Source organism: Mustela lutreola, chromosome 14 (genome assembly GCF_030435805.1).
Source record: "Mustela lutreola isolate mMusLut2 chromosome 14, mMusLut2.pri, whole genome shotgun sequence".
In the NCBI taxonomy this organism is placed as follows: Eukaryota; Metazoa; Chordata; class Mammalia; order Carnivora; family Mustelidae; genus Mustela; species Mustela lutreola.
In genome coordinates, this window is record NC_081303.1 from 20,994,476 (window position 1) to 21,018,485 (window position 24,010).

General features: G+C 38.3%; 1 protein-coding gene across 2 annotated transcripts in view; it reads right to left on the reverse strand.

Moving 5' to 3' along the window:
• Nucleotides 1-11,585: 11,585 nt before the first annotated feature.
• Nucleotides 11,586-24,010, reverse strand: part of TRMT1L (tRNA methyltransferase 1 like) — a 54,201-nt gene continuing 41,776 nt past the window's right edge. For both annotated transcript variants that reach the window (XM_059146283.1, XM_059146284.1), the window contains exons 11-15: nt 17,416-17,494; nt 15,046-15,212; nt 14,466-14,528; nt 12,901-13,027; nt 11,586-12,796 (exon numbers count right to left, since the gene is read on the reverse strand). In XM_059146283.1, the coding sequence (XP_059002266.1) occupies nt 12,544-12,796; nt 12,901-13,027; nt 14,466-14,528; nt 15,046-15,212; nt 17,416-17,494 (689 nt within the window). In that variant the 3' untranslated portion in view covers nt 11,586-12,543. The remainder of the gene's footprint in view (nt 12,797-12,900; nt 13,028-14,465; nt 14,529-15,045; nt 15,213-17,415; nt 17,495-24,010) is intronic.

A 24,010-nucleotide genomic window follows, 5' to 3' on the forward strand; every position in this document is an offset into this window, starting at 1 on the left:
GTGTATGTGTTTCTCTCTGTTGGTATGGGAGGATGTAAACTCTGCGTCATTAGTGAATTCGTTAGATGTGTAATTCTTTGCAAAATATAATAGGTATTTGGTAGAGCACTGAGTGTGGTGTGTGTGTGTGTGTGTGTGTGTGTGCGCGTGTGTGTGGTGGGTGGGTACTCTTTACCATCACCACCAACCCAAGGTTTTGTAACTCTTTAAGTAACTTGTATACCCACTCTTTCAATTGAAGAACAAAAGGCTCACCAAATGAGATAAGGGCCTTTAAGATACATTATCATTTTAAAATTTATTATAGTAAAATATACATAACCAAATTTATCATTTGATAAATCAGTTGCATTAAGTACATTCACAGTGTTGTGTACATCACTGCTATCTAGTTTCACAACTTTAAATTCATCATCCCAAACAAACTCTGGATTCATTAAACAGTAACTCCCCATTCCTTTCCCCACCCTCATCCCTCAAGCCCTTGGTAACCTTTATTGTTTCTCTCTTTGAAGTTGACTATCTTAGGCACCTTTTATAAGTGGAATCATGTAATATTTGTCCTTTGTGTCTGTCTTATTTCATTTAGCATGTTTTTAAGGTTCATCCATGTTGTATATTTATGTTGTATTTTGTTTATCCATTTATCTTTGGATGGACTAAGATTGATGGACACTTTTTGGTGTTCGAATAATGCTACTTGTACATTTTTGTACAAGTATCTGTTTGAGTCCCTGTTTTAAATTCTTTGAGTATATACCTAGAAGCACAGTTGCTGGAATATACAGTAATTCTCTGTTTAATTTTTTGAGAAACCCCAAACCATTTTCCCCAGGGCCTGCACGGTTTTATATTCTCACCAGCAGTGTACTGGGATTCCAGTTTCTCCACATTCCCACCAACACTTGGTATTTGTTTGTTTTTTAATAGTTACCCTAATGAGGGTAAAGTGTTATTTCATTGTGGTTTTGATTTACATTTCCCTAAAAGCTTGTGATTCTAATCTTTTCATATGCTTATTGGCTGTTTGTGTATCTTCTGTAGAAAAATGTTCATATCTTGCTCATTTTTAATTAGGTGGTGATTTGTTGAATTGTGGAGTTTTTTAATCTGTTATCAGATATACGATGTAGAGATACTTTGTCCCATCCTGTGGGTTGCTTATTTATTCTCTTGGTAGTGTCTTTTGGTGCACAAAATTTCTAATTTTGATGAAGTCTAGTTTGCCTATTTGTGTTGTTTTCATTGTTGCCTATGCTTTTTGTGTCCTGCCTATCCAAGAAAGCATTATCAAATCAGTGTTAGGAACGTCTTAAATATGTTTTCTTCTAAGAGTTTTATTTATAGATTTAGCTATTATATGTAGGTATTTGATCCATTTTGAGTTTTGTGCATGGTAAAAGGAAAGGATTCAGCTTTGTTGTTTGCTTTTGGATATCCAGTTTTTCCAGCACCGTTTGTTGAAAAGACTGCCATTTTTCCATTACATTGTCTTTGCAGTCTTACTTTACTTGAGATTAGTTGACTGTATATGTGAGGGTTTATTTCTGGGCTCTGTATTCCACCTGGTCTATATATATGATTTTCCTTTTGCCAGTACCACACTGTTTTGATTACTGTAGCTTTGTTGTAAGTTTTACATTATAATTTAAAATTCTTCGAACCCTGTGGTCATGTTTCCCTCGTACATTTTAGGAAATTGAGGGTCAGGATTCTGATTTAAATATCTAAACATGAAATAATTGAAATGCTAGATGAGAAAAGGTGTCTTTTTTTTTTTTTTTTTTTTGAGAAAAGGTGTCTTTTTAAAATCCCCTCACATTTCTACTTAGAAATACTTGCTTTTATAAAAATAAAATAGAAACATAGTTATAAGAAAGGAATATTTGCATGCAGTTGTTGTCACTATAAAAATTACTTCCTTGAGAACACTTCTAAATTAACAGAGTAGGGCCTCTGAAAATCTGTTCTTCCATAAAAATGATGAGAACACTGTGAAAGTTGTCAAAATTAAATTTTTCAGAACTCTGAAACTGAACTAAAGGCTTTCAGTAATCTGAATATTTATCAGTAATAAAAACTGTAAGTTCCATAGCATTAGAGATTGCTCTACCCTTTTCCCCCTACTTCTGGATAGCCTTGAAAAGGAATAGCCTTGCAACTATGGTAGCAGTGAAAAATCTGCAGCCTTGGAACCCCTGGAACGGGCTTAAAGCTCCCTAAAAAGCCCATCCCAGAGAATCATCACTATTTGACTTGTCTGGTCCTTCACTGAGTAGCTCAAGTCCCAGAACTTGTCTTTATTTGATCTAACTCTGCCTGTGTGTACAGAGCTCTATCTACAGCCTGTTTGTTAAAAATAGCTTCAGTTGTTCAGCATTAGCAGTGTTTCGAGGCAGTGATACCAATTGGGACTAAAAAGAAGGTGGCCAAAAAAATAACAGGAAAAGCTGAGGAATGACATGTTCGTGTAGGACTTTGAAAAGCTTCAGCATATTCCTGTGAATATCGAAGGCTGCATGCATGTGCAAGGCCATATGCATCCCCAAGGGGGAGAAGAAGTCGTCACTGATTGTACTTGTGGCACAACATGAGCCTCTGCAAGCAGGAAGTGAATACTAAGGTCGAGTTGGGAAAAAACAAAACAAAACTACATGTTGTGGGTTGGAGGCCTATCCCAACACGTTTCCAGAGCACTTCAACAGGGCCGAGGGAGTTATGCCATTGTTTCAAGGCATTTAAGCATTAGCATTAGCTGACCTCTAAATTAATGAAGTAGAATATAGTGATCACACACAGCAAGAATGCAGTGTGTTATAAGAATTAATCCAGGAAGGTCACCCGACCTGCATTGTTTTAAATGTCTAGTTTTCAACACAAATTTGCAACATATGTGAAGAAGTAGGAAAGAGTGAAGATACCCAGATGTTGGACTTACTAAACAAAGACTTTAAGTTCGTGTCTAAAAACATGTCCAAGGAACTAAAAGAAACCATATCTTAATAAGTAGATATGAGAACAAATGAGAATAACAGTAAAGAGGTAGAAATTATGGTAAAACCACCATAGAGAAATTCTGGATTGAAATAATATAGTGAAATAAATTCATAGAAAATCCTGGGTGTCTGGCTGGCTTAATCAGTAAAGCATGTGACTCTTGATATAGGGTTTGTGAGTTCAAGCCCCACATTGTGCATAGAGCTTACCTAAAAAAATTAAAAACAGAAGGGCTAACAGATTTGAACTGGTAGAAATATTCAACAAATGAGAACACAGTCCAATTGAGAGTATCCTATCAGAAAAAGAAGGGGAGAATGCTGCAGAGACCTGTGGGACACCCATCAAGTGCATAATGAGAGTCCTAGAAGGAGAGGAAGAAGAGGGGCTCAAAACTCATTATTTTAAGAAATTGTTAAAAAATTTAAAAATTTGATGAAAAACAATCTGCATATCAAAGAAGCTCAACAAATGCTAAATAAATAAGACTCTTGTAAGCAGCAAGAGGAAAGTAATTAATCACATACAAGGGATCTTTAATACAACTAATAGCTTCCTTATGAGAAGTCAGAGGCCAGAAGGTAGTGAATGACAGACATTTAGAGTCATGAAAGAAAAAGTCAACTAAGGGGGTACCTGGGTGATTCAGTCGGTTAAGCCACTGCATTCAGCTCAGTTCATGATCCCAGAGTCCTGAGATTGAGCCCAACATCAGGATCCCTGCTCAGCAGGGTGTTTGCTTCTTCCTTTCCCTCTGGCCCTCCCCAGGTGTCCCAGAGATGAATTATATTTTATAATGATAAAAGAGTTCACCAGGAAAACGTAATAATTATAAACGTATTCAAACAACAGGACCTTAAGATCCATCAACGATGCAAAAACTGGCATAATTGAAGGGAGAGATTGACAATAATAGTTGAAGATGTTAATACCTGTTGTCATGGGGGACAGTTCACCTGGGCAGAACATCAGCAAGGAAAGAGAAGACTTGAACAACACATAGTAAAACGAAGTAGACCTAACATACTTGTAGCATACTTCACATGACGATAGCAGAACACGTGGAATGATCTCCAGTGTGGACAGGTTTACATCAAACAAGTCTTGGTAAACTTAAAAAAATACACATGCAGGTACACAACATAGCAGCGTACAGACTGGCTATAATGGAGTGAATTTAGAAATCAATAGCAGAAGGAAATTTGGTTAACTCACAAATGGAAATTAAACAGTACTCCTAAAAAATACCAGAAAAAGTAAAAAAATAAACTAGGAATACTTCAAAGTGAATGAAATGAAGATGTGGCATTCTCAAACTTACAGAACAAAGCTAAAGCAGTGCTTAGAGGGAAATTTATAGCTGTGGATATGTATATGAACAGAAGATCTCAACATAACCTTCTACCTTAAAACTGTAAAGAGCTAAAGTTGCTTCCAGCTTAAACATTTAATGATGCATTTTTTTTTTTTTTAGGTTTTATTTATTCATTTGACAGAGATCACAAGAAGGCAGAGAGGCAGGCAGAGAGAGAGAGAGGAGGAAGCAGGCTCCCCACTGAGCAGAGGGCCTGACGTGGGGCTCGATCCCAGGACCCTGGGATCATGACCCAAGCCGAAGGCAGAGGCTTTAACCCACCGAGCCACCCAGGCGCCCCTTAGTGATGCATTCTTTTTTTTTTTTTTTTTTTTAAATATTTTATTTATTTATTTGACAGAGATCGCAAGTAGGCAGAGAGGCAGGCAGAGAGAGAGAAGGAAGCAGGCTCCCCGCAGAGCAGAGAGCCCGATGTGGGGCTCGATCCCAGGATCCTGGGACCATGATCTGAGCCGAAAGCAGAGGCTTTAACCCACTGAGCCACCCAGGCGCCCCTTAGTGATGCATTCTTACACTTACAAATAGAATGTCTTTATATCACAGGTGATTTGTTTATTTGGTGTAAAACTTAAGACCTTTTTGAATATAACTATTCATTTCCTTCCTATTAAAGAAATTCTCCCCTAGTTGCTCTACTTTTGGAAATTTAAAGCTAGAAATCAAAATTTTCTAATTATAATTAGGAGTTGACTTCAAAAGTAAATTAGTTGTATATCTAAACTGGTTATTTTAGCAGATTGTAATTGGAGAGTTCTGTTCAGTTTAAGTCACGCTAAATTGTACACCCCTCAAAATCTTAAGTGATTTTTCTTTCATTATATATATAACATTTGCTACCAATTTCTACTTTATTTATTTATTTAATTTTTTAAAGATTTTATTTATTTATTCGACAGAGAGAGATCCAAGTAGGCAGAGAGACAGGCAGAGAGAGAGAGGAGGAAGCAGGCTCCCTGCTGAGCACAGAGCCCGATGCGGGACTCGATCCCAGGACCCTGAGATCATGACCTGAGCCGAAGGCAGAGGCTTAACCCACTGAGCCACCCAGGCGCCTCCAATTTCTACTTTAGATGGCTGTATTAGTTTGCTAGAGCTGTCATAACAAGTATCACATTACATCAAAAATTTATTTTCTTACAGTTCTGGAGGCTTGAAATCCAAGACCAAAAGTGGTGGTGTTTCTTTAGAGGCCTCTCTCCTTGGCTTATAGATGGCATTTTCTTCCCTTATCTTCACATGTTTCCCCGTGCATGTATATGTCATAAGATACCAGTCGTATCCGATCAGGGCCCAACCTCAAAGACCTCATTTAATCCAAACTACCTCTTTAAATAACCCTATTTCCACATTCTGATGTACTCAGGGTAAGATTTAAACATGTTTTGGAGGCTTCTGGGTGGCTCAGTGGGTTAAGCCACTGCCTTCGGCTCGGGTCATGATCTCGGGGTCCTGGGATCGAGTCCCGCGTCGGGCTCTCTGCTCAGCAGGGGGCCTGCTTCCCTTCCTCTCTATCAGCCTGCTTCTCTGCCTACTTGTGATCTCTGTCAGTCAGATAAATAAATAAAATCTTAAAAAAAATAAACATGTTTTGGGGAGATAAATATTATTATGGGCTTAGACACAATTTAGACAACTTAGGTAAAGATGAAAGCATACTATATTCTAAATTAATCTCTTAGCAAAAAATAAGATAGCTAAATTTTATTTGGTGACCAGTAATAAAAATACACTGAAGGAGGTACTGTTCAAATGGCAAAAGATATTTGCTAAAAATATACTTCTCTTTAGTCTGTGGATTAAAATGTAAACTGCCCAGTTTAAACCAAACCCCACTAAGATGATGCCAAAGGAATAATTTTTCTTAAATGAATAAATTTGACAGGTCAAAGGCAAGGATTGTTGAGATAGATAGTAGATGTTATTTATCAGCACATTGGGAAGTTAGGTGTTCTTACACGGATGATGAACAGTTGATGGTTACTGATGTACAGAATGAAACAAGATCGGGTGCCTGGGTGGCTCAGTGGGTTAAGCCTCTGCCTTCAGTTCAGGTCATGATCTCAGGGTCCTGGGATCGAGCCCCGCATTGGGCGCATCGGGCTCTCTGCTCAGCGGGGAACCTGCTTCCTCCTCTCTCTCTCTCTGCTTGCTTGTGCTCTCTCTCTCAAATAAATGAATAAAATCTTAAAAAAAAAAAAAAAAGATAAAAACATCACAAAAGGCTTAACGATTGGAGACTTTGCCTTACTGGAACGACTAGTGTGGAAAATGGGCGTGAAAATGAGGTAGGTTAATGGTGTGTCTAAGGAGTATTGGGACCCACAGAAACTTTCCTTTACTACCAGATCACGATTCACTGATCCAGCCAAAGAGGAGCAGTAAGTTCTCTACAGAAAATAAACCAGAGCTGCGTGAGACTTGGGATACGAGCATAGTGGAGACGGCCTCATAATTATGGTGCGATGATTGCTCCCTTCTAACAGAAAGTCCCCAGAATGCTGCCATTGTAGTTTGCAGTGATTTTGCTATTAGTCAAAAATAACTATCCTGGGAGAAAATGGAAATGAAACTGAAGTGCATCTGCATAGATAATTAATGAGTATAAAATACAGTGGTTCAAAGGGTTTCAGTTAGAAAAGATACAGTAGGTCAGTGGTTAACTATAATTTTGTAATCTGTACCAGAATTTTCTATGGGACTGCCTTTGGTGAAGTTACATTTAAACTTTCATGTATGTATTTCCTTTACTAAAGACAAATCACCAAGTGGCTGAAAGCCATGGCACTGAGGTCATCCTGATGATACTGGATCCTGGCTCTTCCACTTGCCAGTTTTAGAACACCATTGGGTAAATGAATCTTGCTTAGCCTTGCTATAAATTATAGGATATAATCTGTGTAAAAACAACACTGTGTCATTCTAAGTCTCATATGAATATATAAGGTATTGCAATTAATATGCCACTTAGGAAATATTTTTGCTTGGCAAATTTTATTCTCTGGCCTACGTGATCTAGAACTCTCCTTCCATTTCAGTTGCATGAAGTAGGTTGAAGGAAGTTTGCAGTTGGGGGTTCATATACACAGTTTATTCACATTTTAAAGTTAACAGTTTTATCTCCTCTTCAGAGCTAGTAAAGGATCTTGGGCTAGAAGAGGGGTTGGTGCTTTCTGGGTGGGGAAAGGAGGGCGGCCGCAGAGAAGGGGTCATGTCCTGCTGCCGGAGATGACAAGGAGGGCGGCCGCAGAGAAGGGGTCATGTCCTGCTGCCGGAGATGACAAGGAGGGCGGCCGCAGAGAAGGGGTCATGTCCTGCTGCCGGAGATGACAAGGCGCTACAGACCAACCGAGACTTTTTTTTTTTTTTTTAAAAAGATGTTCAGTCTTTAACCTCTCATGGGCTTTTGTTAATTCCCTGAGGGAAAGTCAGTCTCGATCGAGACTAAAACTGTGAGATGTTCACTTGCAACCTCCTCTGTAGCTTTAAGGCTGAGCTACTGGTTAAGAAACTGCTCCTGTAAATGGCCGGGATTTGCTATGTTGCTCTCTTTCAAGCCAGAGTAGAGACACTGGTCAGGAAACAGAAGCATTTCTTTTTCTTTCTTTCTTTCTTTCTTTCTTTTTTTTTTTTTTTTTTTTTTTTTTTTATTGACAGAGAGAAATCACAAGTAGATGGAGAGGCAGGCAGAGAGAGAGAGAGAGGGAAGCAGGCTCCCTGCTGAGCAGAGAGCCCGATGCGGGACTCGATCCCGGGACCCCGAGATCATGACCTGAGCCGAAGGCAGCGGCTCAACCCACTGAGCCACCCAGGCGCCCCTTTTTTTTTTTTTTTTTAAAGATTTTATTTATCAGAGAGGGAAAGGATGCACACAAACAGGGGGAGCAGCAGAGGAAGAGGGAGAAGCAGACTCTCCACTGAGTGGGGAGCCAGATGCAAAACTCTATCCCAGGACCCTGGGACCATGACCTGAGCCGAAGGCAGATGCTTAACCCACTGAGCCACCCAGGTCCCCCAAACAGCAGTACTCTGAGAACTGGAATGAGAATTTGGGGAAGGTTTGGATGAATGAGTTTCCTAAATTCCTGACTTCACGGAGCCTCACTTAAAATGGAAGAAACCCCTTGGATGTCTGCTGCTTTGGCAGGTGACCCCTAACCTCACTTTAAGGAGTTTCCTTGGAAAAAGCTATTCATTTGCTGTCTCTTTACAGTCCTTTGCCTGCAGGATAGAGTCAGATTCCTGCGTGTCCTTGGAACAAGTACAAAGTGTGATCTGAAAAAATGCTGTTTTGATCAAATATACTAATGATACATGGAATATGCCTGTGTAAATAAATTATGTTGGATCTTGCAGGAACCTAATTTTAATTGGGTTAAATTATTGGTATGAATACACTTGTACCAGAAATTTTGGTTCAGTTTGTCAGCTGGAAGAGCAGGATGTTACTGTTTACTTGGTTGAAAGAAAAACTCAGCACTGGCTCATCTAAATTAGAGGTAAGATGCTAGAAATTCTTTAATGTAGAGAAAGGAAATCAAATATTTACAGGAATGTTGGGGAGGATGTATTATATTATAGGTATCTCCTCACCTATTGTCTTACTATAGGTCTTCGGAGAGCCTGGTCATCTCTTTACACAGGTACTGGGAAATGTGAACAGAGCTTCCTTGAAAAGCTTTCTAGTATGTCGACTGGCCAGGGACGTCTGTGGAAGAGGCTTCTGTTGACACGGACATCCTCATTCACTGGCCATTGCCCAGGCAGCACTCTGTCAGAAACCTAGTTCCCTTACCTGCTAGGCCAGAAAGGTGGACATAATTTTAGTTACTGTAATAGGCAGTAAAAGACTGACCAGATGATCAGTATAGTCTGACAGTGATTTTTTTTGACCTTGGCTAATTGATCATGTGAGCCAAAGGGCCAGAGTGGTTTAATTTATATAACTGAAAACTACCGGTCTGATCTGAGCCTATTACTATGTTTTAAAAATTATTTTTAAAAAAATTTAAGTTCAATTAATATGTAACGTATTCTTAGTTTCAGAGGTAGAGTACAGTGATTCATCAGTTTTTTATAACAGCCAGTGTTCATTACATCACGTGCCCTTAATGTTATCACCCAGTTACCCCATCGCCCACACCTACTTCTCCCTCCAGCAGCCCTGTTTGTTTCCTATGATTTAGGGTCTCTTAACAGTTTGTCTCCCTTTCCAATTTTGTCATGTTTTTTCTCTTCCTCTATGATCCTGTTGTTTTTTAAATTACACGTATGAGTTAGATATATGATCATTATCTTTCTCTGATTGTCTTACTCCGCTTAGCATAATCCCCTCTAGTTCCATCCATGTCATCTCAAGTGGCAGGATTTCATTTTTTGATGGCTGAGTAGTAGTCTATTTTTTTTTGTGTGTGTGTGTGTGTGTATATACACATTATGGTTTCTCTCTCTCTCTCACACACACACACACACACACACACTCATTTACCCATTCATCTGTTGGACATCTGGAGCCATTATATTAGTCATGATCCCTTAGCAATTCCCAGGCCTGATGTAATTCATATTCCCAGAGCACTGTGGTGAAGCACCCTGCCGTAACCCCCCAAGGATGTAATATCTATCTTCCTCTTAGCTTTCTTCAAAGTAACTTGTGACCATTTACCAGAGCAGTTATGCACAGAGGAAAGAAATTCCTAGGCCTTTAGGATTACTAAACTGGTCTCCAGTTCTGCTTTCTGGAAACCAGAATAGGATACGTTTATTCAGAGTGGAATCTGACTGAACTCAAGTGATAAATGGAGTTTTAACACAATTCCACCACCCTGGCTCCAAACCCATTTCTTTCCTTCTCCTGCTATATCCTGAGTGTATGGTTAGTAGTAATGTAAGTGACTAGCAGAGTCAGCCTACTGATTTCCTGAGTAAAAACTGCTTTCTTGTGTTAATCAGATTTTAATGGAGGGATGTAATTCATGTTCACTTGACAATGCAGTCAGCATTTGTGTGCCCCAGGCTACTACAGTTGTTATGGAAGTGAACAAAGTGCTAATGTAGCATTATTTGGAATTTTAAAATTATTTCCTCTTTAGGTTGATGCATTACCTTAACAGACTTCTTAACTACTTCCCACGGCAGTTTCTTTGGAAAATTTCCCTGTGTATGTGAAATTAATACAGACATTTTTAAAATAACAGTAATTAATATATTCTGATATCACATTAGGCACCTAGCCTAAACCCCAGCTTTATCACTGATCAAAATGTTATGCTGATAAGCCAGATAAGCATTTAGCAAGCGGAGACTGATACTCAGTTTAATAATATGTAGTAAATCAAATGGTCAAAGTGTTGGTTTACATTCTGGATTTATAGTAATTTTTAACTATATAAACAAAAATAATAACTTTATTTTTTTGCTCATTTGTGAGTAATAATTTGAACTGGCAAGAATTAGTTTTTTTATGGTCTTGCACTTCACCTATACCTTTATTTTAGTAAAACATGATTCTGTTAATGGGAGAAAAGAAAAAAAAAATACCCAGCTGTAACTATGCTGTAATAAGGAGATTTTTTTTTTTTTTTTTAAATTTCTGCTAATATACTATGTTAACCTCACTCCCTGGATTTTTGTATATGTGGTATGCGTGGTTTTTGGTTTTTGTTTTGGTTTTTTTTTTTTTTTTTTTTTTTTTTAAAGATTTTATTTATTTATTTGACAGAGAGAAATCACAAGTAGTCGGAGAGGCAGGCAGAGAGAGAGAGAGGGAAGCAGGCTCCCTGCTGAACAGAGAGCCCGATGCGGGACTCGATCCCAGGACCCTGAGATCATGACCTGAGCCAAAGGCAGCGGCTTAACCCACTGAGCCACCCAGGCGCCCTGTTTTGGTTTTTTTTTAAGATTTCATTTATCTGAGAGTGAGCAAGCATAAGCGGGGAGGGAGGTGTGTGTGTGAGAGGGAGAAGCAGGCTCCTGGCTGAGCCCAGTGTGTGGCTGGATCCCAGGACCCGGGATCAAGACCTGAGCTGAAGGCTTCACTGATGAGGCACCCGGGCACCTTTCAGTTCTAACTCCCTCTTCCATCCCCGAAGCCAGTAATACTTGTAAGAAGTTACTTCCTCTCAGAAGTACTTCAGGGTAAATACGATTAAGTCCTTGAGACAAAAAATCTAAACTTTATACCAAATCCTTTTATATAAAAACTCTTACATTCACATGAAGCAAGAACAGTATTTATTAATGGAGTTTCCACTAATTTTCATAGTCATGTTAGCCTGGGCTACTTGTTATACAAAAAAAGGAAGCACATACACACACCCGAAAACAAATCTATCCCTCCCCCCACCAAAAAAATCCTCACTTCATAAGTTCATAAGGTGACAAGTTTTACTTCTGAGAGGTAGCACAACCAAGCAAATGAATATTGTACGTGCGCTAACTGAGGCACTTGAGATCACCCCATTTAATTTACAGCAAAACCTCTCCTCTTCAGAATTTCAGTGCTTACGAAGAATTACTGTATTAGAACAATGGTCTCAATTTACTTGACAAAATCTTACTGACTTGATCCTCTAGACCTTAACTTGGAAGAAAAATGTATTTCTATCTCAGGCAAGAATTTAGATTCTCAAAAGCTACCGATAAAAGATCAGTGTGGAAAGAAGTATGATTTCTTAAAATTGGGAACATATTTTAGCTTTGTAATTGTGAAATCGCATTAGTGATCATGAAAAAACATTGTTCTGTTCAGGGTAATTTCATATGTAAAAGGCTCCTGGCTTCATTTTGTGAGCTACAAACAGAAAAAGATATGAATCAGCTTAAGTAGACATGTGATTAAGAACAGTAAAGGATGGCTTCCATAACAGACATAAAATTGCTAACACTTTGCAAGTGGAAGTTTTCTGAGTTACTAAATGGTAGGGTGATCTCAGTCATAAACTTGGCTTCATATGAAATGTTTTCATTAAAATTTTCAGTTTTCTTTACAGTAAGAAAAACCTGGAAAGCATAGCTCCCAAACTAGCTAAGTTAGAAACTGCTAATTTTCTGAATGAAAACAGCACTGTTTTTATTTTTACACCACTGAGTTGAAAGAATAGAAAAAGAGCTACAGTTGGTATAGAGAACTCTTAGGCCATCTCTACAGACACCTGAGTAACTCTTCTCTACATTTACCATCTTCTGCAACTGCTTGCTTCTGCTTTGTCATTCACGGACATTGCAACCCTGTCAGCTACTGTATCTTCGGAGGCTGACTGGACATGGCCCTCCGACTGTCCTCCAGTGTAGGTAGGGGTGCTGTACTTTAAAAGGATCGATTTAAACTGCATCAGAGGCGCGTCTGTACGAACACCCATGGGGTCAAAATGAGTTCGGCTTACTCGAAAGCCTGCTTGAGAAAGATAGCACAAAAACTTTTTTAACCTGCAGCAAGGAAAGGAAAAAAAGAGAGATTTTGTACCTTACTTAAATCACAATGTCATTAAAATAGCAAATATACATTTTGCCATCCACTGGCTTTGTCTTACTTTGGCATATTCATTCCCTTAATGCTGTGTCTGTGGATGTTGTAATAAAAGGGAGGATGTTCAGAACTGACATCAGTCTTTGGCCTTTTAGCTGAAGTTGTGATTGTTTCATTACCTTTTCTCTTTCCTGAAACATACATATATACACAAAATCAGATACGATACCTTTATAATGACTTTTTGGCCTGATATTTTCTATCATGAAAGGTTTAAATGTTAATCAGTTTTAGAATAATTTTAGAGCTATAGAATAACTATAGAGATGAGTCTAATTCCCTTAATCTGTACATAAAAAAAGGCTCAGAGACTTTAAATATTTTTAGAACTTAGGTTTTACTTTAGAACTTACGTTTTACCTTTCTTTAAAAAAGATTTAAGACACCTCTGCTGAAGGTGAGTAGCTTGGCTGAATTTATACAATGAACAGAAGTACAACGATGCTCTTAAATCTAATGCTTTTTGCAATGTACAATAATACCTTTAACCTCCGACAGAGAAATTAAGTAGAAGAGATCATTTTTAAAAAATCAGTTGAAGATGCCAACTGAAAGTGACTGGTGGGAAGAGCATATAGTAGTTATTAAACTCAAGTTATTAAACTCTTTCTAAATATATATGTGTATATATACACACATATATACATATATATTTGTGTGTGTGCGCGCGTGTGTGTATAAAGATTTATTGGGAGGAGAGAGCAGCGTGAGGGGCTGAGAGAGCATCTCCAGCAGACTTCCCGCTGAGCATGGATGGAGCCTGACACAGGGCTTGATCTCATGACCCTGAAATCATAACCTGAGCTGACACCAAGAGTCAACACTTGACTGACTGTACCACCCAGAAGCCCCTAAGTTGTCTTTTTAAAAAGCAAAACAAAACCTTAGACTTTACAGCACTGACATTATAAATCTTAAAATCCTTTTGAGAGGAATCTGCAATGCCTAATACAACCATATTTTGAAGTGCACATATCTCAAATTGTGAGAAGGGCCATATAGTATATTCTTACAGCTAAGGAACAAAGTCTTCTAGTTAATGAATGGAATTATTATAAACCATATGTTGAGGGGTGCTTGGGCCCCGTCAGTTAAGTGTCTGCTTTTGGCTCAGGTCATCATCTTCAGGTCCTGGGACTGAGCCCTGCATCAGGCTTCCTGCTCAGCAGTGAGTCTGCTGCTCTCTCTCCCTCTGCTCATTCTCTCAAATAATTAAAATCTTTTAAAAAAATCATGCTGATGAGAAAATTTAAAAGAATTAGAATAAAAATCTTTATAGTAATCAAATATAATTTGGTCTTAGTTTGGTTCACATGGTTCTTCAAAGTCTTACAGTTCCTTCAAGGGGGATCACTACATATTAGAGATGTGAACAAGTGCATGTTAATAGAAATTCTGAACAGTGCAAAGGACAGATAAACAAGTTTTACTATAACTGTATTGTCTGTATAATGAAAAGGCATTTTAGAGTACCGCACCAAAGCAATCTGTTCTCTTCCTGCCCTTTTACTATCTGCATTTTTGCACTGATAAATATTTACATACACACACATATATATACATACTTACCTTGTGCAATGTAGTTATCTGTTGTGGTATCGTCTGTAGTTTTAATAAACACACCATATTCTTCTAAAAGCAAATAGGAAAGGAAAATATTTTACAGACTAACATTAGCAATTTGAAGTTTAAATAAAAGCTTAGTAAGTTCTATCCACATTGTTTTTATGAAATACATGAGATTCTTTGGTAAACAGACTGTAAGAATTAGATTTTTTAACTGTGTAACAGTAATTGCTACTTCTAATGACTTACGAGAATATTAGAATGTCTAATAGTCAGTCCCACTCTTGTATCAACAGCCTGATAAAACTACAAAAGCCTATTTACACTAAAGAGAAAATAAAGGACAAAATAGCCTTAATGAGTAATAAGTATAAACAACCTTCGTGTCTCAATGGCTATTATGTAAATTTCTGGCCACACTAATCTCAATTACCTAAGGTTTCTCCTTCTAGAAACAAGATAGAGGCTAATAAAATCACAACAGACTTTTAGTTTTTTTAATCTACTAAAATTAGAGAAAAATATATATTTGTATCTTAATAAAACTATTATTCATTTCAGGCCCTGAATACAAATTAGTCACCTTGCTTGTTGAGATTTGAAGGTGCATGAACTGAAAACTGGCTTTGAGGAGTACACTCTGATTCAAAGATTAATGTCTTTATTAGGGTTTGAATGTCATCTAAACCATGGTGAAAAGATTCAAAGAGCATTCTTTTGAGGAATCCAGTATTGAAAAGGGAACTTGACCTGAAAAAAAGAAAAAATATGAGAAATGGGTATGAAAAATGTCTATTAAAAAAGTATAACTATGAGATATATTATTAGTTATAGGATGGAGAAAATGGTGAAATTAAAAAAAAATTATGATTTAATTTAAAATTATTTTCTGTTTTTCCCACTCCTTTTATCATGTTAGTTCTCTAATGGGATTAGTCATGGGAATTTCATTCAAAGTAAATCAACAAAGGATTTACTGAACCCTCATGTAAGGTGTAAGGTGTAGAGCCCTGTGGTACATGGGGACACGGAGGGGAAACCAAAGTAGAAAATAGTGTTTGCCCTGTAACAGCCTATAAATCTAGACAGACACATAGTGTGATACAGAAGTTTTCACAATGCATCTTCCTGTCAGTAAAATCTTAATCCAATGTGTATATGTAGGGCGGAGTGGGCAGGAGGAGATATAGGAGGAGCATCAGATGTTGTAATGGTGATTCATTAAAAACATGGCACAAGGGTAAGTCTGATTTGCTTCCCATTTGAGAAGCACAGGTGGAACAGACAGAATCTAAATTCCAAGTCAGATAAACCTAGATTTTCATGCAGGCTCCACCACTTACTACCTACGGAGCTGGAGTAATTAGTGCTTTTGAGTCCCTTATTCCTCATTATAAAATAGGAAATAAAACTTCTCAGACTTGTTTCGGGAACTAATGAGATGACACACATAAAATCCTTAGTCTGAGGTGTATCCTCAATGAATGAAAGTTATTATCATTAGGTCAGCAAATATATATGAAAGGATATATCATTTTAAAGTGTCAAATGAATTATCAATGTAAGATTTACTAAAATGGAACTGAGAATCTTGGGTTAAAGCATTAAGAGAGACTTCAAAGAACACAACTGAATCGGAGCTGGAGAAAGGGGAAGAGACTGCATAAGAGTAAAGACATGAACAATGGTTTTGAATGAGGAAATCCTACGACATGGTTTATAATTCAGTGCTGGAATCAAGAAATCTGAGTTCTGGCCCTGCCTGTAGTACTACTAACTTTGGGGGTTCACTTTCAGCCAGCACTTAAAAACACTGTCACTGGGGTACCTGGGTGGCTCCGTCGTTAAGCATCCTGGGATCAAGCCCTGTATCGGGTTCCCTGCTCAGCGCGAAGTCTGTTTCTCCCTGTCCCATCCCCTGCTTGTGTTCCCTCTCTCCCTTTGTCTCGCTCCGTCAAATAAATAAATCTTAAAAACACCAACAAAAACCCCTGCCATAAACTTCTCCATAAAATGAGGATGTTGGGCTTGATCTTCCTTCTGGATCCAGCAACTTGTTACTCCTAATTCCCCCAGTCCTCAGATCAGCGAGAGGAAGAACAATCTGCAGCAAGTGCTATAGGCAAGAGAGTACTAAAGGAAAGGCTAGCTAAGTCATTCTTGGTTTAAGAATACGTGCACGAGATGAGGATAAAATAATGGGCACCAGCACAAACATTTACCATTTGAGTTAAATTTTAGGTTTAGTAGATGACTAAACCTTGACCTTATAAGCAAGGTAGAAATCTGCCATGATATTTGCCACAATATTGTTAGGAATCTCAAATTTCTATCAGAATCTCTAGTGACAACCTAAAAGTAAGGGTTCTGATTAAAAACAATTCAACTTTAAGTCACTAAAAACACAACGGCTAGTTTACTAATGATGCAGAAGCACACATACACACATCGGGCCCCCTGCTCAGAGGGGAGTCTGCTTCTCCCTCTCCCTCTGCCCCCCACCCCTGCTGCTTGTGCACTCTCTCAAATAAAGAAAATCTTTTTAAAAAAATGCATTTAATAGACTAACCTACTGAACATTATAGCCTAGCCTAATCTACCTTACACATGCTCAGAAAGCACTTCCCTTAGCCAACAGTGGGCAAAATCATCTAGCACAAAGCCTATTTTATTATAAAGTATTGACTAGTTCATGTAATTTATTGAATATTCTGCTGAAAGTGAAAAACAATGGTTCTAAGTGTACTGGTCGTTGACCCTCATGATTGTGTGACTGGCTTGCTGTTACTGCCCAATATGAGAGAAGACTATCGCATTTTGCTAGTTTGGAAAAGATCAAAATTTACAATTTGAAGTACATTTTCTATCAAATGTGTATTGCCTCTGCACCACTATAAAGTTGAAAAATCCCAAGTTGGGGACCATCTGTATATTATTAGGCTTAAGCACATACCATAGAGGTCCAAGTTCTATTGCTGTCTTTCCGGGCATGCTTCCGTGACAGTTGCAGGGCAGCTGTCTATATGGGTTTTCTGAAAATATTATAAAAAGAAAAATCAAAGGAGAAATGATATTGTAAATAGTAACTTAAATTTATAATAATTTGCAGCCACTACATAATGAGGATCTACTATGTGCCAGGTATTATGCTGAGTATTTTACACACATTTAAAAATTTTAATCCTTACAACTCTCTGAAGCAGGTACTGTTAAAATCTCAATTATCCAGATCAGAGAATTAAAGCTTAAGAGAGGTCACAGAAATCTGTGTCAGATGGCTTATAAGAGGCATAACTTTTACTAGCTTTTTTCATCACTATGCTACGTGAAATAATTTCAGTAGGAGAAAATCCTTAGAAGTCCACAAGATACCCATTTAAAATCAGCTGATGGGAGGTATAATTTACATGCAATAAAATGTATATATGTTATGTGAAAAGGTTGATGAGTTTTAACAAATGGATATAACCATGTAACCAACATCCCATCAAAATAAAGACATTTCTCATTAGTTGCTTCTTCTGCAATGGGAAGAAAACAAGTTACTCCCTAGACTTGATTCAGCCTATATTCAGCCCTATTACTCCCTAGGCTTGATTCTAGCCTATATTCAGCCCCCAAAATATAGACTAGAAGAATCGTAATTCAGTTTAAAGAACAATGAGAGGCCTTATATAATCCCAAGGAAATTGGAGAAATTGGACAAGTACTAGCATTATTCTTAGTTTCCCAAATGGGCTACTATGAACTGTTCAGTTCCCTAAGCCCTAGATTAGCATTATTTTAAATCATGCTCACCCACTAACTTCCCTCAGGCCATTCTTGGGTTATTATTCACTTTCTTGAAATGACCTGATCTGATCAATCAGTCCTAGATATATCCACAATTCAGAATTATGGTGGGAGGGACATAGGTCTATAGCCATGCTATTGGACATCACTGTTATTCAAGGTGATTAAATGGGTAATGCACAGACGTGAGATCTTTAGATTTATTTGAAGGCTTCTTCCCTCACTGTTTTTACTAGATCTACTTTTCAGTATTATTTAACTCTAAGCCTTAAAGAATGTTATCATCAACATTGGATTCATTAAGAACTATGTTCCTCAAACATTATGTGACTATATCCAAGAAGTCTTCCCTCAAACCATTAAATAAGTAAATTATAAAACTATAGTCAGTATTACCCCAATTAGGACAATTTATATTTACAGTTCTGTCAGTTACACCTACTTACCACAGGTAGGCAGCACACACATGAATTTTTATTAGTCAGTTTGTTTCCTGATGCATTTATAAAATGCTCCCATTGTATCAATGTATGTTTTTTCCTAAACCTCTGGCCTAGGATTTCTCAGTGTTAGGCCAGCAATAGCAAATTTCCTCTTTGACAGGTCAGAACTATCATTTCAAGTCACCAGGAGCAAAAAATGAAAGGGTATATACCATGTCATCAGTATATAGGCTATGAAGACAATTCCAGATGAGGATTAAAAAAATACTCAGAGACTTCTATTTAAATGCAATAGATTGAACAGGTATGTTCTCTCTTCTATCCTTTAAAGCATTATTAAAATGAGAACAAAGAATAAAAGTCAAACCCAAGGATAAAATGGGAGCAGAGGTAACAAAAGATAGTAAGAGATGTCAATAAAATTTTCGAAGTGGAAATGAGGTACACAAGAGGATAGATGATTTAGCAGGCCAGACAATGCTAAAGCTAAGCCTGAAATGGGCAGACAGTCTACCGATAACACAAGTAACCCCCCAGTGCTGTGGGACCCCAGAAAGACCTAAGAATGGAAGGTACTGATCATCTTGGAAGATGGGTATGGGGCAGTAGTGCAAAAAAGAAGCCTGGCTGAAAATTTTTAAGGAGTTTAAGACCTTTAAGATTTCTTTAATACCCACAATCAGACTTCTGTGCTTCCTCATTCCAAAAAATGAAGTTAATCTTAGGTGAGGCTGAACCATGGAGGACCTGGAACCAGAGGCATCAGTCACAGTTGAGAGTGAGATTTATGAAAAGAGAGGGATTAAGTAAAAGACATCATAAATGGTAAGACCTTCCAAGTCTCCTTTCCCAGCATGGCTCTAGAAAGCTGATGGAAGATTCAAAGATTACTCTAGAAAAACTTACCAATATAAGAGAAAAACCCTAATATATTCATTTTCATCTGGGGGATTCCCTTGTGAAAGGGCAGACTAGTGCCTTCTCATTGGAGTAAAATATATCAGTCTATAAGCCCTGACTCCAGTGCTTCCAAAAAACTTGCAGTGTGGAGAGATAACCAAGGACCATTAGACATTCGAGATGTACCATGACAGAGAACAAAATTACAACACAGAAAGAAATTGTTAGGAAACAGAAGAACTAAAACAAAATAACAGAAACAACAATACAAAACTGAACTGAAAAAATCTTCTCTCCCTTAAATAAAAATATAAAAAAAAATATAAAAAAAATTATAACCAATATTCTTAAAGAGCTACGATCTGATTTTGTATCTCCGAAACAAGAATAGGACACTATTAAAAAAACAATGAAAAAATATGAAGTAACTTAAAAACTGACAAAATATGACAAATTTAAAAAAGGAGAGTTGGAAAATAACAATCAGGGAAATCTATAAAGTAGAACCAAATGCCCATGAAATGAAAAAGACTGTCCAACTGGGGCCATATTCTACTATGGACTCTTCAGATCACTTAAGCCCCAGAAGAGTTATTTTATTTTTTTATTTTTTTTTTTTTAAAGATTTATTTATTTATTTGACAGAGAGAGATTACAAGTAGGCAGAGAGGCAGGCAGAGAGAGAGAGGAGGAAGCAGGCTCCCTGCTGAGCAGAGAGCCCGACGCGGGACTCGATCCCAGGACCCTGAGATCATGACCTGAGCCGAAGGCAGCGGCTTAACCCACTGAGCCACCCAGGCGCCCCAGAAGAGTTATTTTAAATCACGCTCTCTCACTAACTTCCCTCAGGCCATTCTTGGGTCATCATTCACTTTCTTGGAATTCCCCTACTGGGTATTTCCTTAAAGAATAGTAAAACACTGGGCGCCTGGGTGGCTCAGTGGGTTAAAGTCTCTGCCTTCGGCTCAGGTCATGATCCCAGGGTCCTGGGATCAAGCCCCGCATCGGGCTCTCTGCTCAGCAGGGAGTCTGCTTCCCCCTCTGTCTCTCTCTGCCTGCCTCTCTGCCTACTTGTGATCTCTGTCTGCCAAACAAATAATCTTTAAAAAAAAAAAAAAAAGAATAGTAAAACACTAATCTGAAAAGATACATGCACCCTTATACTTACTGCAGCATTACTTAGAATAGCCAAGATATGGAAGCAACCTAAGCGTCCATCAACAGATGAATGGATAAGGAAAATGTGGTATTTATATATATTCTTGCACAATGGAACATTATGCAGCCATAAAAAGGATAAGATTGTACCATTTAAGACAACAAGAATGGACCTAGAGGGTATTAAGCTAAGTGAAATAAGTCAGATTGAGAAAGACAAATACCATATGATTCCACTGAAGTGGAATCTAAAAAAATTTTTAAAAACCCCACCAATGAATAAACAAACAAAAAGCAGAGTTAGACCCATAAATACCGAGAAAAACTGATGTTTGCCAGAGGGAAGGGAGGATGGTTGAAGGGGAAAGGGAGATATAGTCCTCCAGTTAGGGAATAAGTAAATCATGGAAATAAAAGTCACAGCGTAAGAAATACAATCAGTGATACTGTAATACTGATGTAATGGGACAGATGGTAGCTATACTTGTGGCATAATGTAGAAATTTGTCAAGATCACTAAGTTGTACACCTAAAAAAATAACATTGTGTGTCAACTATACTCAAAAAAGAAAAATTGAAAAAAAAAATGTGGTATATATGTGATAGAATATCATTCAGCCATGAAAAAGAGGGAAACCTTGCAATTTGTGACAACGTGAATGAACCTTAACGGCATTATACTTACTGAAATCAGAGAAAGAAATACTTTATGATCTCACTATATGTGAAATCTGAAAAAGTTGAACTCATAGTAACAGAATAGATTGGTATTTACCAAGACCCAGGGGTGGGGGAAATGAAGAGATGTTGGTAAAAGACTATAAACCTTCAGTTAAAAGACGATGTGGGGATCTAATAATATACAATGTGATTATAACAATGCTAGATTGTATCATTGAGATTTACTAGAGAGAGTAAATCTTAAGTATTCTTATTACACACACACACACACACACACACACACACACGAAAGGAACTGTGAGGTCATGAAAGCATTAACCATTCATACTGTGGGAGTTCACTATACATGTACATGAAATCAGTGATACGCATTGTACACCTTAAAGTTAAAGAGTTCTTGTCAATTATATCTGAATAAAGCTGGTAAAAACATAGTAAGTTCCAAAGAAAGGACCTCGCCTCTGAAAGAAAAGAAAGAATACAAGAGTTAAGAGAAAAAATTTTCCAGGGCTGAGAAGGTGGTGGATTAAGAGGACCCTAAGCTTACCTTATCCCATGGATACAGTTAGAGAACACTTACGTATCACAAATAACCTAGAACACAACCCGGAGACTGGCAGAACAAACTCCACAACAAAAGGTAGAGAAGATGGGGCGCCTGGGTGGCTCAGTGGGTTAAAGCCTCTGCCTTCCGCTCAGGTCATGATCCCAGGGTCCTGGGATCAAGACATACATTGGGCTCTCTGCTCAGTGGAGAGCCTGCTTCCCCCTCTCTCTCTGCCTGCCTCTCTGCCTACTTGTGGTCTCTGTCAAATAAATAAATAAAATCCTTAAAAAAAAAAAAAGGTAGAGAAGAGGCCACACTGAAGAGGGTAGGAAGGGCAGAAATGTGGTGGAGAGCAAACCAGCATCCTCGTTGGACATGGGGAGGGAGCACTGGAGTGGAAATGGGAGAGAAACATTCTCCTACCTGGGAGCTCACACAGGGAAAAGAGACACCTATAACATCTGGCTTTGAAAGGGAGAGGGGGGCTGAATTTCTTGAGTTTTAGAACCAGTGGGGCTTAACGCCTGGCATTTTGAAAATCAGGAGGCTCAGTTCTGGGAAAGCCTGGAGGGCAACAGGAAGTTCAGACCCTGCCCATAAAGAGCCAGCCTGACAAAGCCCCCAGACATTCAGCAGAGAAGCAGCAATTTGAAAAATGCCCGGGACAGTGGGGAGGGAGAGTAGTTTACTCATTTCAGATCGTGTTCTGGAGGGGCAGGGATTGCTAGGGGATTTCTCTAGGACATATTCAAAAAAAGGAAAACAAAATCTTTTCCCCCTTTGAATCCCATGAATCCCTATCCCATGAATACTCTATTCAGCAAGGCTATCATTCAAAACAGAAGGTCAGATAGAGTTTCTCAGACAAACAAAAGCTGAAGGAGTTCATGACCACTGAGCCAGCCATACAAGAGATGTTAAAGGGGACTCTTGAGAAGACCGGACTGTAAATAATAAGAGTAAGAGATGTAGGAAACACCAAACCAATAAAAGCATATCTTTAAGGGGCGCCTGGGTGGCTCAGTGGGTTAAAGCCTCTGCCTTCGCTCTGGTCATGATCCCAGGTACCTGGGATCAAGCCCCGCATCGGGCTCTCTGCTCAGCAGGGAGCCTACTTCCTCCTCTCTCTGCCTGCCTCTTGCCTACTTGTGATCTCTGTCAAATTAATAAATAAAATCTTTTTTTAAAAAAGCGTATCTTTAACAATATAAGTATATCTTTAGGGGCGCCGGGTGGGGGTGCTCGGTGGGTTAAGCCTCTGCCTTTCGGCATGAGGTCATGGTCTCAGGGTCCTGGGACTGAGTCCCGCATCAGGCTCTCTGCAGAGCAGGGAGCCTGCTTCCCCCTCTATCTCTGCCTGCTGCTCTGCCTACTTGTGATCTCTCTCTCTGTCAAATAAATAAATAAAGTCTATCTAACTATCTATCTATCTCTTTAAAAATCAGTCAAGGGATTCACAAAATAAAAAAACATAAAATATGACACTATAATAGCTAAAATAGTGGAGAGAGGAGTAAAGAATGGGTTCAAACTTAAATGACCATCAATTTAATATAGACTGCTATATGCAGAAGATGTTTATACAGATCTAATGATGACCACTAATCAAAAACCACTAATAGATATGCAAAGAATAAAGAGAAAGGAATCCAAATATATCACTAGAGACAGTAAATTATGAAAAAGAGCAAGAGAAGGACCAGAGAAGTACAAAACAACTACAAAACAAGTACCAAAATGGCAATAAATACAAAATCTATTAATAATTACTTTCAATGTAAATGGACTAAGTTCTCCAATCAAATGAAATAGGGTGATGGAATCGTTAAAAAAATGAGATCTATATGCTGCCTACAAGACTCATTTCAGACCTAAAGACACATGCCAATTGAAAGTGAGGCGATGTAGAACCATTTATCTTGTAAACAGATGTCAAAAGAGCTGGTGTAGGGGCGGCTGGGTGGCTCAGTGGGTTAAAGCCTCTGCCTTTGGCTCAGGTCATGATCCCAGGGTCCTGGGATCAAGCC